This window comes from Salminus brasiliensis, chromosome 1 (genome assembly GCF_030463535.1).
Source record: "Salminus brasiliensis chromosome 1, fSalBra1.hap2, whole genome shotgun sequence".
Lineage (NCBI taxonomy): Eukaryota > Metazoa > Chordata > Actinopteri > Characiformes > Bryconidae > Salminus > Salminus brasiliensis.
This window is the reverse complement of record NC_132878.1, coordinates 78,455,091-78,473,099: the sequence shown is the minus strand read 5'-3', so window position 1 is coordinate 78,473,099 and position 18,009 is coordinate 78,455,091. Positions and strand designations below refer to the sequence as shown.

At 41.0% G+C, this 18,009-nt stretch overlaps 1 protein-coding gene across 8 annotated transcripts in view; it reads left to right on the top strand.

Annotated features, from left to right (window-relative positions):
• The window catches only part of phldb2b (pleckstrin homology-like domain, family B, member 2b), a 70,231-nt gene extending 56,172 nt beyond the window's left edge, over positions 1-14,059 (top strand). For all 8 annotated transcript variants that reach the window (XM_072689966.1, XM_072689956.1, XM_072689994.1 and 5 more), the window contains 7 exons: positions 193-292; positions 4,332-4,524; positions 8,088-8,178; positions 9,800-9,946; positions 10,858-11,077; positions 11,182-11,267; positions 11,911-14,059. In XM_072689966.1, coding sequence (XP_072546067.1) covers positions 193-292; positions 4,332-4,524; positions 8,088-8,178; positions 9,800-9,946; positions 10,858-11,077; positions 11,182-11,267; positions 11,911-12,051 — 978 coding nt within the window. In that variant the 3' untranslated portion in view covers positions 12,052-14,059. The remainder of the gene's footprint in view (positions 1-192; positions 293-4,331; positions 4,525-8,087; positions 8,179-9,799; positions 9,947-10,857; positions 11,078-11,181; positions 11,268-11,910) is intronic.
• Positions 14,060-18,009: the final 3,950 nt, after the last annotated feature.

Here is an 18,009-nt window from a genome sequence, read left to right as displayed (position 1 = left end):
TGATATTTAACAATTTCTTGTAGTGCTACAGCTTATCCTAAACCCTGTTATTATTTTTATGGTTAATTTTACAGTTAGGGTTAAGGGTTCAATGTTTTTCTGACATAATAATGATATTTTTGTGTCAAAGATCCATTCAGTGTACATAATATTTCTTTACACACATTACAGTTTTCTCTTTCTCTGTTTTAGTCTCATCTCCCATTGGCTCAAAGCTCCAGCTGCGGTAGTGTTCTGAACCGGGTCCTTACAGTCTCCAATAAAGACACAGATGCACGCCGCCTGCACAAGGGTTAGTAACATCTCTCACACATTCATGTGTACACACACACATACACAAACAAATTCCAGAGGCACACGTCAATGAAGTAAAAATGAATCACTTGTGAAGAATGACATCATCTGATCTTATGTTGCTCTCTCCCTCCTACAGGCAAGTCTAAGAAAGGTAGGCCAGTGTCTGAGGTCTTTGTAGCCCATAGTAGACTGCTACCACTATAACAGATTCCACTGCAGTGACCTCTGGTATCGGCCTTCTGACTTAATACACAGCTTCAGCTTCAATTTCTCCCCTGAGTCTGCGGGTAACGGAATGCGTAGCTGACCACTGTAGGACCTGATATAAAACATGTAAAAAATGCGTCCGAGCAGAGTATAACACTGACACTTTCAACCGTATGTGAGGAGTAATGAAAAATTAAAAAGTAATGAACAGAAACTAGTAACACAACTAAGACTGCTGGAAGACTCCATCTCCACAGTGTTAGAATATGTTATTAACATAAATGTATTTATTATAATGAGTTTCTGCATCTTATAAATTGGAGAAATGTATTAGTTGAGCTCATATTTGATCACTGAAAGCTGATCGTGCCTTAGTCCACAATCAGCTAGTGTTAATCTCATTAGATAAAGGTGTTATTTCGAGAGTACAATTAGTTAGTTGAGTAAACTAACTAAAAGTTGAGAACTTTGTCTAACATGATAAAAATCTGACAATTATGTGACAACATTTATATAACAAAACATGGCATCATTATTTGATTTCTACTTCATCAGTATTCTCACAAACCAACACTGTGTCCACAGTAGTTCCACCTTAAATGGTGCAGCAGTTACATGAAAGATACCCATACAGGTGCCTTGTTTAAGGTGGAACAGAAAATGTGAATTAGGTACTGCTAATTAAAGATCAGTTTTAAAACTGCACACTATTTACTCTATGATTTACTACTACATTGCTTAAAGCAAATAGTACTCTACACTCATCAGAGGTACTCAAATACCCCAAACCTGGTTTTAACTAATTATTACATTGGCTGAAAAAACATCCTGTCTATTTTACTGCTGCAACTCTGCTTTAGTGGGACTGTTATCTACTTCACTGTTGGACACCGTAACCAGAGTTTAGTAATATATAACATTGATTACTCACAGTCATTAGATAACTAAAATAGACTTTTTATTAAAGACGATGAGTAAACATGACTGAACCTAATGTCTCTGCAGTGGAAGAGTATATAGCATCTTGTCACCATAGTGCATGTCAGATTTAGGGTTTTAAAGGAAGGGGATGTTGTTTTGTAATCTCATACAAGAGTAGTACCTTGTATGAAATGTGGCTAATGCACGTTACCATTCTCTTGGCATGATCCGTGGTGTTGGTAGCTTTTTGTTTTTTCCTGTGATTCCCAGGGGTTTTACCTTGTGGCCTTGCTGTAAACATTGTGTGAATGGGAGTGTGTAGTGAACGCAGAACTAAGTTTACAGACTGAGAAGTCACTGGAGTCTTTGGCATCTTTGGCGAGAACACTGCATCCTGTACAGGAGCCTTGGGCATGATTACAGAGTCAAATTCTTTCAGAGAGTGGTGAGACATTCAATACCAAGCATTCAGCACCAGGCTCAGTCTAGCTTGGTTACATCTCTTTCAGAGAAGCTGCTGGCAGTGAAGCAGAGTCCTATATTGACTAGCACATACAGTGTCAGAAGTTTGGACTAGAACTATAGTTTATATATTCTGAATATTTCTGAAAATTCAGAATGATAATATTTAGTTTAGCATAAATAAAGTTAATGAGCCTGTGCCTTGTGAGTATGGGTACTCTTAATATGATGTCACATCAGACAATTTTATGAATTTAAACTACCCTGCAATGATCTGATGCCCTGTCCAGAGGCCTGAGCCTTGCGCTCAATGATTCCAGGTAGGCTGCATAAGCAGATAAGATGTATGGATTTTAATCTTTTATCTGAAACAGACAGGAAATGAAACACACTGTAGTTAGCAGTCAGGAACTGGTACAGTAAGTAAAGCACACAAAACCAAAAGAATCTAAGCTAAAAACAGGGGCATTTCATTGAGAGCACTCTGTCAACCCCATGTACCTGCTAATGAGAGCACCCTGCCATCACCCTGCCTTATGGACAATAGCAGGCTGGTCACTAGAGGATAAGCCTGTCATAGAAGAGGACTAAGGGCTTCTCGCAATGCCCTTTCCTCCTTAGTCACAGCTCTTCAGTTACAGAGAGGAAACCGCAAAGAAGGTCATCACATCATACTATTACAGTAAACGCACAGCATTCATATTTTACTTTTTGAATTGTTCCCTGAGCCTAATGCTCCATGTCTTGATCCTGCCAACTAAGCCACATATAAAAGCAGGTCTGACAAAACATAGTGGTGGTATTAATCAAGGGAGGAGCACCAAAACCTGAGACAGACCGCAGGTCTCAACTGTGCATAAATTCACAAGTTGGCCTTAAATAACATTGCAGGCATTAACACGCATTTTAAGTTGTTCTTTTATGTATAAATAGCAAGTATGTGACTTTGATCGGGGTGAAATATGCCCAGACATGGATTTACAAGCCTATTTACAACCCTGTCATTTTAAGTAATAAATATATTATTTAAAATACAGTTCTCCGTAGTAGAGAAGCTTTAATCAGCTATTCCTTTTACTGTATTTATTAGGGTGTGGGTCCCAGAAAATATTTAAATGGCACCGTTGAACTACAGTGTGAAAACTAGTTTAAAATAGCTGACGTCTGAATGTGTGGCTGGTGCTGCAGATTATAAAGCATATTCAACATCTCAGCAAGTATTCTAGTAGGTTTCTTGTATCTGGGCGGAGACTTTGTGGATTTGTTTATGCGTTTGCTGAGATAGTGGAAGAATGTTGGTAAGATGAGAGGCAGGAAATGCTCTTCTGTTATTAGAGGTAGACATTTATATCCCACTAGACCTTTGAAATTCTAAAGTAGGCCTAGGCCTAGCAAGAATCTTTCGGTAGATGTTCTTTGTAGTAGTAGAACCTTTGTAAAGTTGAAAGAGCCTCACAACCACATAATGTAAAGGTTCTCATCTAGGTCTGTATATTCAAGCCAAGAACCGTTTTTTTATAGGAGCTTTCATGTCCTGCTATACTAGTAGAAGGTGGTTTCTTGGGTGGGTGTCTTGGTAGAAGGGTTTATCTAGGGTTCCCTTGGGCCAGGTCATCAGCAGGGCGGTGCCCATGCCTTTTGATGCATATCAAGGTTCCTGTGCTGTCCCACATCCGCTAAAACCATCCTCACACACTCATACCACACTACCCACTCACTCAGAGCTGACCTACGGTCTGCCTATTCTAGGATTAGACCTGACTGACTTGCAGACAGGTCTGTCTATGAGTCTCGAGCTTCTTTTTGCATGTTCTGCACCTAAGATGGTGGTTTGAATGTTTTGGACTTAAAACGGTTGTCTGGAGTTAGCTTGTCTTTGAAGTTTGGTGTAAGTGTAACGCTGCACGGTGGCTGGTGTGTGTGAGGACCAAGAGGGGCCGCAGGCTCAGGCAGCGGGCAGCGGCTTGGCTGGCAAGCATGGAGAGCTGTGGGCCCCTGGGAAAGGTACTGCTGTACAGTCAGGTGTGTGTGGATGTTTGGTGCTTATGGGACGGAGTCTGACTTGGAGTCATCTTAGCTGCTTCTTCTTTTCCCATTAACATCTGTTGTCTGTTCTGTTCTTTTTCATTTTTTTTGTTTCTGATTCTGATTCTCTCTCTTTTTTTTATCTATTTTAATCTATTTTCTGTGTTTGGAGATTTTTGTTACATTTTTGGGATCTTTTTCTTTCCATCATTCTGCCTTTCTTTTGTTATTTTCTTCCTCTTAATCATTTTCTTTTTTTTCTTTCTCATGCTTGTATTTCTTTCTATTTTCCTTCTCTCAATTATTTCTTTCTCCCTCTTTCTTTTTCTTGTATTCCTCCTTTGTAAGTTTGTCTCTGCTTTCTTTGAGTGCTGTTTATTTTATTCTGTCTGTTTATTCTCTCTCTCACTCTCGCTCAGGCTACAGTCAGCAGCTGGTGGGTGACGAGCACCGGTCAAGACTGAACGAGCTAAGCGGCCGCACCGCCTCTCAGACCAACGTCTACCTGGACACTCACAGTTACAACGGGCACGCCTTCGACACACTCAGCGTGGACAGCTCGGACAGCATGGAGACCAGCATCTCCGCCTGTTCACCTGACAACATCTCCAGGTCAGCCTCTCTGTCCATTGTCTACTGCATGTGCAACACTGTCAGTCAGACTTCATCAGTTCCATGAGCTGAAGCGTCACCACTGCACTTCTGTAGTGCTAAGTGCCAAGGGTGGGGGAGTTCTGACTAGGTTATGTTGGAGTAAGCGTGCAATTAGTGACTGCAGTTGAACTCTTTGTATTGTCTATAGTTTGGTTAAAGCAGCATTATGTGAGAATTGGTGTACCTTGTATGTTGTAGTCGGGAACTGAATTTGTGACAAAAGTGAAAGAAGCAAGATGCTTTTTTTCTATATTATAGGTCCTTGAAGGATCACAATGATTTTGAAGTTATTTGAAGATATAAATGCTACATAATGCAGCTTTAATCCACTAATCTGACTATAACCCTTCTATGGTTCTCTATACACCGCTGTAGTCACTTAAAATTCCATCTGTTCAAGCAGAGATTCCTTCTTTTATGGTTAAACAAAACAACAAAAGCCATACTGGCCCCACATTTTTTATAGTGTACTGCCGCCTGTCTGCTTGACCATGTGTGCCATATGAACGTTATACAGCAGGGATCTTCAGTTTCGGTCTTGGGGCACTGGTGTCTAGCACAGTTTGGGGATGTTTCCTGCTCATACACACTCTATTCAATATATTTAATAATTACTGGCTTTAAAGGGTGTGTTTAGCAGGGAAATCACCAGGCTATTCTGGACACCAGCCCTCCAGGACTGAAATTGAAGAACACCTGTAAAGAATAAAGGACAGTCAAAATAATCTACATAAAACATTTTGTTCATAATCAGTCTTATGAGGACTTTCTTTTGCAGCTCTAGTTACAGTACAGATTACACTGAAGCTATGTTTGGAGTGATCAGTTAAGGAAGCATTCAAAAAAAAGTGACACAAGCCAAACTGTAATCATGTCTTACAGTGTAGCATGTCTGTGCAGAGCTTGCGTTTTTTTAAGAGGGTGTGTGTTTGTTTTGATATACTTTCAGGACAAAAGTGTTCTGACTTTGTAGGGAAACCAGAGAGAAACAGGGCTAACCTATAATTTAAGAACATTTGCAACATGCTTTTTATATTTTTAATTAATGAAAAAAATGATTGATGACTTTTTAACTATTTAAATAAATTAAGACAAATTTGGAAACATTAGGGCTAGAGTTAGGGTTATGTTCAGACATTTCTAGTGACACATATATGTTACAATATGTATTAAATTAAATATATAACACACATGGGACACATTTGTCCTGACATGGTATAAAAACAAGTGTACGTGTGTGTGTGCCGAGGCCTGGTGCTGGCGTAATACGAGTGCTATGCTGGATTAATGTAAAGCGTGTGCTGGGCTTGTGGCCGGAGCTCTCATGAATCAGGGCCCATACAGAGCAGAGGGGGTACCTCCCCCCCCCTTCCATCACTCAGGCCAAAACATGGGGGGCTCGAGTTACAGCAGGAACAGTCGGAGGAAGCAGATTTAGATTTTTTTTCCTTCTTCAGTTTGAATGTAATCAACAGCAGAGCGCGGGCGGTTGTATATTCTTTGTGTTGCTGCATTGCGGCACGTTCTGTCTGGCTTTCTTCAGGTTCTTTTGGTTCTAGAGTGGATATGACGACAATTCATTTGCACCGTCGCAGGTAAGAAAAGCTTTAGTGATGCTGCTGAGGACTAGGGATTAAGGAGGAGAGACTCTGCGTGCAGATGTTGACCCACACGTTGGTCAGATGGATGCCAGCTTGGACTGAGTGAGGGAAAGGGTATGAGGGAGGGATTGACTGCACTGAAGATTTATGTCATCCTGCCTGTTATTAGTCTGATGCTGTTGCCAGAGCATGTTGAATGTGCTGCAGTCATGTATACACGCTGGTTTGGACTGGTTCTTGCCGAGCCTGGCTAGTTGTGTATGTCTGTGGTATTAAGTGGTAGGTAGTGCAGCTGTGGTTAGACCGAACTGTGTATTTGACTAATTAGCGGTGTCTTAACTGCACACTTTCACGTTAATTGTGGAGTAGCTGTAATATGTAATTATAGTGCAGGAGTTCAGGGTCTGTTTACACCTTCCAAATTTTGAGGACGAGGGGAAGTCATCCAGATTCTGAGTGAGGTGATGATTGAGGTCTGTCCTGTAATACAATCTCTCTTTTTTTCCTACAGACTAATGCACATAATATATATTAGTGCATTAGTCTGTAGTAAAAAAGAGAAAGATTGTATTGCAGGATATATTACAGTTAAATGATGAAATATGCAAGATATAAGTGGAAGAATATATTTATTGCCACTGTCATGCAAAAACCTTGCATATCCATTTTTGCCATTTTTTGATATTTTGCCATAATGTGAATCTGGTAGTTGTTCTTTACATACACACAATTTAATCATAAATGAACCAATAGAAATGCTCCAGAATAAATCCTTTTACATTGACTTCCATCGAAAGTAGCTTGTACCCAATGTACTATATACTATTCCGAGTAAATGGCCACCCAGCCCGACCTGCTGGAAGACTGCCCGCTGAGGTCCCCTCTACCTGCGTCAAACCAGCTGCCACCTACCAGTCTGGCCAGCGGGCCCCCCCACCCGCCACCACCCATGGCGGACCGGCAGCTCACCCACCTGCCGCTGCTGCCTGTTTGGTGGCCGTGTTGAAACCTAGATGGACTCGTGGCTGTCTGCCACTATTATTATCACCACAGTTAACTTTCTGTTGTATCTGGTTTGGACATTTTTATCATTAATGTTTAAATAGTTCTGACCAGAGGAGGATGGGTCCCCCTTGTGAGTCTTGGTTCCTCCCAAGGTTTCTTCCTCCAGCTCTAAGGGAGTTTTTCCTTGCCACTGTCGCCGTTGGCTTGTTCTTATGCAATGTACTACAGTACACTTTTATAACAGTATGTCATACAGTGTTAGAAACCACATAACTCAGCCTATTCTTAGAGGCAAGTGTGTGAGGATTTGGTCATGCAGTTTGCACAGTGATAATTGGCAGGATAGAAGCTGCTATTACTTGTTAGCTGCATTCATCTCATGGCTCTAGTGAGGAAAAAACAAGCCACTGAGCGTGAATTTACAGAACCCGGTCGTGGTTACTGAAAGGCCTGTCAAAGCCAAGAGCGAGTTGGGGTTTGGACAGAGAGGGATGGATATGTGGAGGTTGAGGGGGGTGTTTAGGGGCTAAGGGTTTAGAAGAGAAAGTCTGGGGGAAAGTGAAGGACTTTTGGGGGAGGAGGGGCTTCTTCGATCTGTTCCACGTGTTGCTTTTGAAGTTTGAGTAGAACGCATCGGAATGCAAATCTGGTCTGTGCTCTCCAGCTCTCCGCCTGGGCTCTAATGCGTTCCAGTGCTGACCAGCTTTATTGATTCCTGCTGCGTTCTGCAACGGATGAGCGTGTGTGTGTGTTTGTGCTCGAATGGTGTATTAATTCCAGAACTGAAGAGTTCTTGTTTTTGGGAGTCACTGGAGCTCATGTGCAGTGTAGTTCTGCCTTATTGTCTGTGCTGTGGGTGGTAGGTCTGCAGTAATAAAGGAGAAAATCATGCCTCATCTCATTTGTTCTAAACAGTGCCAGCACCTCCAACACAGCCAAGATCGAAGAGATGGAGCGGCTGCTGCGCGAGGCCCAGGCTGAGAAACACCGGCTACTGGAGCACAGGGTGAGAACACGTCCCTTAGCTGCATCAGCGAATATACTGGATGTCCACAATTATCCAGACACCCCTTTCTAATAATTGCACACCCCTTAACCTGTGCTGCATTAACCTGCACTTGAATTATTGTGTTATTTAAATGCTGCCATTGGACACTGTTAACCACACAATGACAACACCTGACTTGACTTGATTTGACAGCGGCGTTTAAGTAGCTAGTCCATGCTCCCAAACTACCACTCAACCAGAACTCATAATGATCTTTGGTTAGAGTCACTCTATATTGCTGACAGTCTGAAACCATACTCTACAGTAATTACACACAGTGAATTGTTAAAGAACTTTTACTGGTTCTTCAAACCTTAATTAAAGGTTATTCACTCATTTTCACATTTCACTCACATCGACTGTCCAAACATGGTTCTTCTATGGCACTAGTTTTTAGGAATGTTGAAGAACACAGGTTTAGTTGCTGAACTCCGGCCACTGTATGGGTTTGTTCAGTGCTACCAGCAGCTCACATGATTTGCTTTAATGACAAATTGATTAGATAAACTAGGTGTTAGTTGGGAACAGCAAATACTGATTTTCCTCAAGGAAAGATTGAAAGAGGCCATTTTTCTTAAATGCCTCAGACTTTTGTACCATTCATACCAGCATTACATGAACTTGAACACAAAATAAATGCAATAAATAAAATTAATAGCACTGTGTAGGTAATACAGGTAAAAATATTTAGTACATATTTTTGACTGTGTTCTTTAAAGCTTGTCTGGCCAGGTGTTACTAAGAGAGAACATTTTGGGCTGAAGTTTGAACAGGTGAATTGTGCATGTACTGATGTGTGATCACTATAGAAAAGAGCTGACATGTAGAATGAGCCAAATACAAGGCCTAAGCCCACCATGCATAAGACTAGGGGGCCAGTTCTGGACAACACAGAATTTTCTGAGATTTTCCATTGAAATGAAATGATAGATTACACTAGGCTTAATCATGATTTGGGGCACTGGCCCCATATCTTTGCTAAAGAGATGCAAAATCCCTTATTATTGGGCTGTGGAATTGCATTATTTGCAGTGTTTGAGCACCATTGAATATATTTGGGGTGAACCAAAGCGCTGTTTGTGATCAAGTACACATCTCAGCTCTTCATGCAAGACTCAGGTCCTTTATAAATACTTAATTTTGAAAATGATATTGGACAGTCAATTGCTTGCTTGTGTAAAGCAGATGCATACTGGCCACAGTCCACTGCAGCTAGAGGCTATAAGCCCTTCTGGAAAAAAACAAAAACAAAAAACAAGTTCCTTTTTGCTAGAGGGCTTTACAGCTCTTTAACTCGGAGTTTGTTTACTCTGTTAGAAGTCCACCACTCGAGCGTAAAGAGGAACAAACTGGACCTGAGCACTGTGGGAAAGCGGCCACTCTTCCTGTGGCTTGTCACGGGAAGCTGCAGAGACCCTGATAGTGCTAATTCTTTTTGAGTAAATCTACTAGGTTGAGTTCACGATAACGTCCCCTTAGTCTAGTCCACTTTAGTCTAATTTGGCCATCTAAGAACACATAAAGGTTACACCAAGTACAAATACACAGAACTACACCCTATTTCTGTGTTTGTGTTCAGGAGAGAGAGATAGAGGTGCGGCGGCAGGCTCTGGAGGAAGAGCGGAGGAGGAGAGAGGACCTGGAGAAACGCCTTCAAGAGGAGACGAGCAGGCGGCAGAAACTCATTGATAGGGAGGTGAAGCTACGGGAGAAACAAAGGGCTCAGGTGAGAGACAGAAACAGGCCTTGGTGATGGATCACATTCTTACCACACCAAATATATTCCATTTGGGGCCCAAAATCAGCTTCTTTAACTTTGCACTGGAGTCACAATGCTAATGTAGCTGAGCAGTAGTGAAAGGTTAAAGCCCAACAATGAAGCATCCTGCATCCTGTGTACACTTGCTAATATGGTTTCTGACACTGTTATCTATAACCATAGACAAAACTGCATGCATTTCTGTTTAATGAGATGACCTGGAAGGTAGCCAAAATGATTTGTGAAATATATTTATAATTTATTTATACTCATTTATTTATGATGTGTATAACTTGTTAGCTTTTTTCTTGATGGGAATTCTACCTTTTTTTCTGCCTGCGTAATGTAGTCGCTGAAGTATGGTTAATTGTAGGGAAATTCAGATTCAGACAGTGGTGGTCAAAAGGGACCAATCCAAATAACGGTGTTAAAAGGTACTATTTTTGGTATTTACCACACTTATGACATCTATTTTACAATATGATTAAGGGTAAAACTATTGCAAAACAATGTTTCTTTGATAAATACCTATTTTATGTAAAAGCCCTCTATGGTGTAGCTTTTAGTCTGGTTCCTCCTCTGGTTCAGCACCACTGTGAGCAGATCTGACTCTGTAAGACTCTCTAGAATTACACACATGATTACTTTTATTTATTTATACTGAAATGTTACATTTGTGTAGTGCTTTTTGATCAGATACAACCTTCTATTACCATTTTAGCTCAAGTACCCACAAAGTCCAGTTTTTCAGACATCAAACATAAATGCAGTATAAAACCCTTATTTAATAGTGAAACCTTTTAAAAGAGCATCGTCAGTTTGCTATCCCTATTAGTGTTTGCACTTTGACGTTTGACCGTTGCTTCCTGCCTTCCTAGTCTCGGCCGCTGACACGCTACCTGCCCGTGAGGAAGGACGACTTTGACCTTCGGGGACACGTTGAATCTGCTGGCCACGGCATAGAGACGTGCTACCATGTGTCCATCACAGAGAAGACCTGCCGCGGCTTCCTCATCAAGATGGGCGGCAAGATCAAGACATGGAAGAAGCGCTGGTTCGTCTTCGACCGCAACCGCAGGACCCTTTCCTACTACTCAGGTCAGACTAATGTACACAGCCTGGCGTCAGCAGCGTAGTTATATGAGCTCCTGTCAGTCCATAATGGATCAATACTGATTTAGTTTTCCTTATTGTGGTTCCAGATAAACACGAGGCCAAGCTGAAAGGAGTAATTTATTTCCAGGCTATAGAGGAGGTGTATTATGACCATTTAAAGAATGCACATAAGGTAGGTGCTGTCACATTTCACTTGTTGTTTTTGACTTTTAACCTCCTGAAATGCAGGATTTTTATTTAGTTAATAATCTTAAGGCTTAATAAAGGAAAGGATAATAGGAGACATGTGATGTTGCTGTAACAACAAAAATCACAGAGCATTGTTCTGAATACACTGTCTGTCAGAGACGCTGTTTTACAATAACTTTGTAACTTAAGACGTGTATTAAAAAAAGTAACTATGAAAAAAATTATTGCAGGGACGTTGTTTGGAGAAATAACTAAAAACATTTAAAAAATCAACATTACATAAAAAGTCTGGCCTGTGGCCAATACACATCTGCTTTACACTGCATGCAGATATGTAAGTATAAGTTATGTCTGTTCACTGGTCATTTTGGATAGCAAATTAAATGGGTTACTTGCGTGGTTGAGCTCCTGGCCCCTATCAACACCACTGTAAAAACATCTGGAAGTTTCAAATAAATGTTAGAGTACTTCTTCTTTACGGAGTGTTGCTAGGTAATACCCAGTATATGATAAAATTCCTCTGTGTTCAATAACAACCCGTCAAAAAGTAGTGTTTATTTCCCCACACACTCTACTGCTGCCCCCTTGTGGTCTGATGATGTATTATTTTTCCTCTAACTCTCCAGAGTCCAAACCCATCCCTAACATTCAGCGTGAAGACTCACGATCGAGTGTATTACATGGTGGCTCCTTCTCCTGAGGCCATGCGAATCTGGATGGACGTCATCGTCACAGGGGCTGAGGGGTACACACAGTTCATGATTTAGAAGAGCTCTTCCAGTGTGTGCGTTAAGCTTGGACTCTTTCTGCTCTCCGTCGCTGGACATCAACGCTGATGACTTGAATAATCAGGTGCTGTGCACCTTTTCCAGCATGTATGAAAACTTTCTGGAAGCTCTGGAGAGGCCACATTATCCAGTGATTGTACCACAGTTTGATGGACTGATGACGCATCATAGCTTTGCATTTTTATGAGCTTTAATGGACTCTGTGGTTATCTAAAGTCCCTTCAAATGCTGATGAAGCTGTATTCTGCCTGTGCCTTAGTTACATTATTAAGTACACTCTTAAAAATACAGGACCCAAAAAGAGGTCTTTGGGGTGGTGCTATAGAAGAACTACTTTTGGTTTCCTGAAGAGCATTTCATTGAGTGGTTAATTAACCAGTTTTACATTTTTTAGTTATAATTTTATTTAATAAAATACAGTGGAAAGGTTCTAGACCAGGGATGCACAGTGCTGTCGAATGCATATTGGCTAATAATTGCTTAAAACATTTTGGATTTAGAATATTTTTTATAAATGAATTGAATTTGAATTGAATGAACTGAATTATATTCAATATATCTTTTTGTAACTTTTTATAAATATATGTTTTTGTAATACAGGTAGATTTAGCCAACTTACATTTATACATAAACATATAAATGTTTATATACCAGTGTGAAACGATATGAAATATTACTCTTGTGCATCCCTGTTCTACACCAATTTCACATTTTTCCTAAGCCTGGAACCACTGAGCAATCTTTTATTTTTAAGAGTGTAGCAATTACCCACGACTGCAACTGTTACAAAAGGCCAAAAGTGAGTTTGTGAGAGAAAAAGAAAGAAAAGAAAATGAGAGAGAGACACACACTGAGTTGCCTTGTTTCCAGCCATAAGAGCCCACTGACGGTATCTGGATTGATCCAGGATGTTTGTTGGTACCTAGCACTTCCAGAACAACACATCATGATGTGAGTCACATTTGCTGGAACACCAGCTTTGTTTTCTGACATGGAAATGGAAGTGACGGTATGTGTGACAGCAGGCCACTATGTGTTGGGAAGTACTCACCTTGTGTATTGGTCCTCAGGGATGCACAGGTCTATAGCAATATTGCCACAAGTGCTGTTTTTTTTAAAGTGGAAGCACATTTAATCCACCATACAAAATGTATGCAGAGAGGTGAAACAGCAGGGGTAAATATATTAAGTGTGTGTGTGTGTATGTGTGTGTGTATATATATTTAGAGAGAGAAATATGTATGATTTGAGAGTGTAGTATTAGTTAAGTATGATGATCAGACATACATTACAGACATTGTAATATTCACAATAACCAAAGGTGCTATAACATGTATGCTATCTTATTCTTTTGTTTTAGTATTATTTTTATATATGGCCAAAGGCTTTGGTAATAGAACAGTAATTGGTTATTTGACTTGTCAGTGCCATGGTTTTACTGAGTATAAATGATTAGCATTCTTATTTTTATGAGTGGTTTTATTTTACAAATATAATTTAATAGAGTTTGGAGAAAAACTTATATCCCAGTTGCTTGAGAAGCAGTGTATATTGCATCGTTTTATGTATGTAGAGACTGACAATGTTGACTGAAGCTTTTTAGGTCTGTTTTTCAGGCCATGATGTATTTTATTAGCACGAAAGCCATATGTTTAGTTACAGTTCTTCCTTCACCTGCCTACAACTCCAAATCCTCTATTCATCATGGGGAGATATTTATTAGTCTTTCTTTGCTGTTGCTGTTACACTACGACTCTATCAGTGCCACTTTTCCCATATCACCAGCAGGGGGCAGTAGAACCCTTAGACACTCCACCACTGGAGAATATGGATGATAAGCTTTGGCCTGATGTATATTTCTTAAAGCTGGTTGAATTCATAGGAATAAATGGTCTGTTTTTGAGACATCATTTATGCAGATGTTTACCATGCATGCACCTGTATTTTTGCATCCAGAACAATAAAGCCAGGTCACGTCATACCTTAAGCTGTGTGGGTGATTCCTATTTGCTTTGGCCACTTGTCTACTTTTAAAGGGAGCTTTACCATCTACCATATTTGCCTTCCTAATTTTAACAATGTTATAAACTGAAGCTTTTTGGACTTGGAGGTTAAGGTTAATGTTTAACAGTAGACTTCATCCCTTAGCATTAATGTGGGATTTGACCAACTTTCTAAAATGTCTGCATTATTTAATGGTTAAGCTGTTGTAAACAAAGTCATTCAGAATTGGAAAGTGTGTGCTCTAAACTTTCATTTTCGAATAGGCATAGCAGATTTGGTTTCCCACTACGTCCGTCCTTAATAAATGTAACTTGGTGGGTGTAAGCTGTTTTAGGTGTCAGAAGCTATTCGCTTTTCAGGTGTTTCTCTCTTTCCTCAGCCTGGAGTTTCATGCGTACCACAGGGCAAGTGATGATAACCCAGTTATGCCAAAGTACACGCACAAAAACAGTACATGCACAGGAAATAAAATGCACCCCTTGGCTCCTCTGCAAATGACCATGTCAGTAGGGCTTAGTCCTGAACCTGCTCTAATTCTGGTTAATGCGGCATCTGTGGCTCAGGGCTGGTGAAGATGCGGGCTTCGAGCGTGTGTCCGGTTTGTGCGTGTATCCTGTCTCCTCTTGGAGAAAGCCCAGGCCTTGCTGTTATCACAGAAATCAAATGAAGGCTCTCAGCGATAACAAGGTGCAAAGTGGATTTGTCAGAGCGATCAGACGATTACTGCATGCAGTGGATGTTCCGCCAAGTCAGATTACTGTAAAAAAAAAAAATGCCATGCTTTTCACCACAATCCCAGCTTGGCCATGCATGGGTGTTTGCTGCTTTAGCCTTCTGGACTACAAACACCACTAGCCAAATAAAAGATGAAATTCTCACGCATTCATTATTTTTAGGGCACCTTGTATGTACGCACACACACACACAACATGTATTGTAACACTCTTTACTTTTTACATGTTCCCCCCCTAATATGTACACACACAGCACACTTCTAAAAAGCTCTATTGTGGAATGTGGAAACCTCCTCAGAAGAATATGATGGTGTTATTGCTGGAGAGCAGCTCATCGCTTCCAGATATTGCTACTCATGGGAATACGGGTTTTTACTTGAACCAGACCTCATGCCCATGGTGGTTGGTGTGGCACAACAAACACCACTACCTGTCAGTGAGCTACCACACCATGTGGGAGACTGGGGTTTGATTCCCAGTCTGGGTGACTATGCTGTGCTACACCAATAAGAGTCCTTGGGCAAGACTCCTAACACTACATTGGCCCACCTCTGTAATATGAGTAAGCTTGTAAGTCGCTTTGGATAAGAGCGTCAGCTACATGCCGTAAATGTAAATGACCACGGCTTTTCCTGTTCCAGCGTCCGCAGAAGGGGAGCTCAAACACGGCATACAATGACGGCAAACAGAGATCCGCAGTAGGCTAAGACGCTATCACTTACACTATCCTTCTACCATCTCTTCTTTTTTCCCCTTGTAAACAAACTGGGCTACTGCAGCTGACTACCAACCTGGAGCTAAACACACATCTCTTCCCTTGTAAACAAACAGGGCTTCCTCCACACATCAGATGGGAAAGCATTTGCTTATTTTTTCCAGTAAGACTCAAGCAAGCCAAACCCAGAGAAGCAAGCAGGTGCTAGGCTAAAAGCTGACCATCTACAATCGCTTCAGCTTGTTTAGAGGACACAACAGTACAATATAGAAGACTTATCCAGTAAGAGAACAATTACAGTGTTTTACAGTGTTACAGGGTAAAAACTATGCTATTATATGCAGCTTTTGTGAGTTCATCATAGTGCCCTAAACCATCTTTTAAAAGCAGAGTTCATTTTTTTCAGAAGCCCTCAGTAGAAGGAAAATTAGCATGTTTCATTCTGCGGAAAAAATAACAGGTTTGTTAATAGACTTGAAACATCATGGCTGAGCATTTTTCACCCCGACCAAAGTCACATATACTATATGGACAAAAGTATTGGGACACCTGCTCGTTCATTAAAAAAAAAAACGGTAACCTTCTTTTGTTGGTTTAGTTTTGGTGGAGTAACTGTATTTATGGTGCAGGGAAAGTTTTGAGAATTTGATTGCATTCAGCCAAAGAAGTGTTTATCAGGATGATGGATGAGCACCCCCCCCCCCCATCCCTAACTCCCCAATCATCCTAAAAGTATTGTATAAAGAACACAGTTCCAGTGCTCCACAGTTCAATACTGGAGGGCTCTATACCCCTGTAGCCAACACCTTCCAATAGGTTCGTGTTTATCTGTTTCAGAGAGCCCAATTCTATTGGCAATACCTTTCTTCTAGACAAGCTGTGTGTGTCTTTTGTCCATGTAGTGTACCATAAATATTAAGACCCCCAAATAATGAAGAGGACATCAAATAAACAATGCCTGGCACAATACACACTTATCAGGTATTGATTAATACCAGCCTGTCTCACACACACATATGACAGAGCTGAAGCTTTACAAGATGTTCTCTGTTTGGTTCGTGGCTGGCCCAGTTGTAATATGCACAGTGGACTTACAGCCTCAGGTGGTCTTACATTATTCATCCTATGATGTTGTACCCTCTTGTATTCTGTTCGGTTCGTGTTTTTAGCCTACTCCAACTTTCAAAGCTGACCTGAATCTGTGTTCATACATAATCTCAAAGTCTGAATCTTAAATATCAGGATGTCTGGATCACCGAAACCACTTCAGTAGGTGGTCTGAGACACATTTGGGACACATGTTAAATCAGTGTAAACGCATTCATCTCTCCAAGACTCATTCAACAACCAAATCCCCTCCCATGACAACTGAACACCAGTAATGACTGCCGCGCAACAAGCAAATTAGCATGTTACGTCCCACACTGAGATCGGATTTCAGTCTGACTAACCAGAGACGCATTTGACTGCCACGTGTAAATGCAGGTGGTTCAAATCTTATGAGGATACAATCCAGATACAAGTCACATGAAATGATCAGGAGCTCGTTTACACCTGGTCACTTCATCTGTCTTGAGTATCAGGATTGTTTTTGGATAAGGCCAAGCCACATAAAACTGCATGTGTAAACACACCCAGGACGCATACAAATCTTATACAAATCCGATCACTCAAACCACTTCAGAAGGTGGTCTGAGACATTTCAGCCAGGTGATAGCAGCGTAAACACATCCGTCTCTCCAAAATTCAACAACCTAAGCAAACCGCTAAGTGAACGCATGTGGCTAAAGTCCAATCAGGATCCAGTCCAGATACTAGTCACATGAAGTGACCAGGGGTAAACGGGGTCAGACAGTTTCACAGTTTTGTGCAATGCAATGGCTGCATCCATTAACAAGACTCAAGACTTGACCTAGACCTAGACCTAGAAGAAACCTGTGAACATCTCAGGTGTTAGCTGTATGATAAATCTATTACTTGTTAGCTGCGTTAGCCTTGTAGCTCTAGTGTAAAACTAAAGGAGAAACTATGGAAACTGTCTTGATTGATCATCTATATTTGATGTTATGGACTAAGAAAACTCAGATGTGTCAGTTTCTCTGTTTTCCTCCCACATTGAAAAGAGGTGTTTGACATGCCGCCGTCAACAACACATCAAACAGTCGCCATTCTTCTTCATCTCTCTTGTTCCCCCATTCAAACTGTCCATTTTCACCATCTTTTCACCGTCTTTTATCTGCTGATCTCGCGCTTTTAGTTTGCCTCCTTCTTTTGTGTTTTTCCCTCCCTTTAGGTTTAACAGAATCTCTTTCAAGATCATACAGCAAGGCTGTACACGCACACACACACACACTGTTACATATGCATGCTGCAAGCGGAGCGTGATAAACACACTGTTTCATCCGCATGCTTAAATGTCACAGCGAGGGGTCAGACAGTGGCCCCTGGTCACTAAAGCGTGGCCTGTCATAGAGGGGGAAAAGA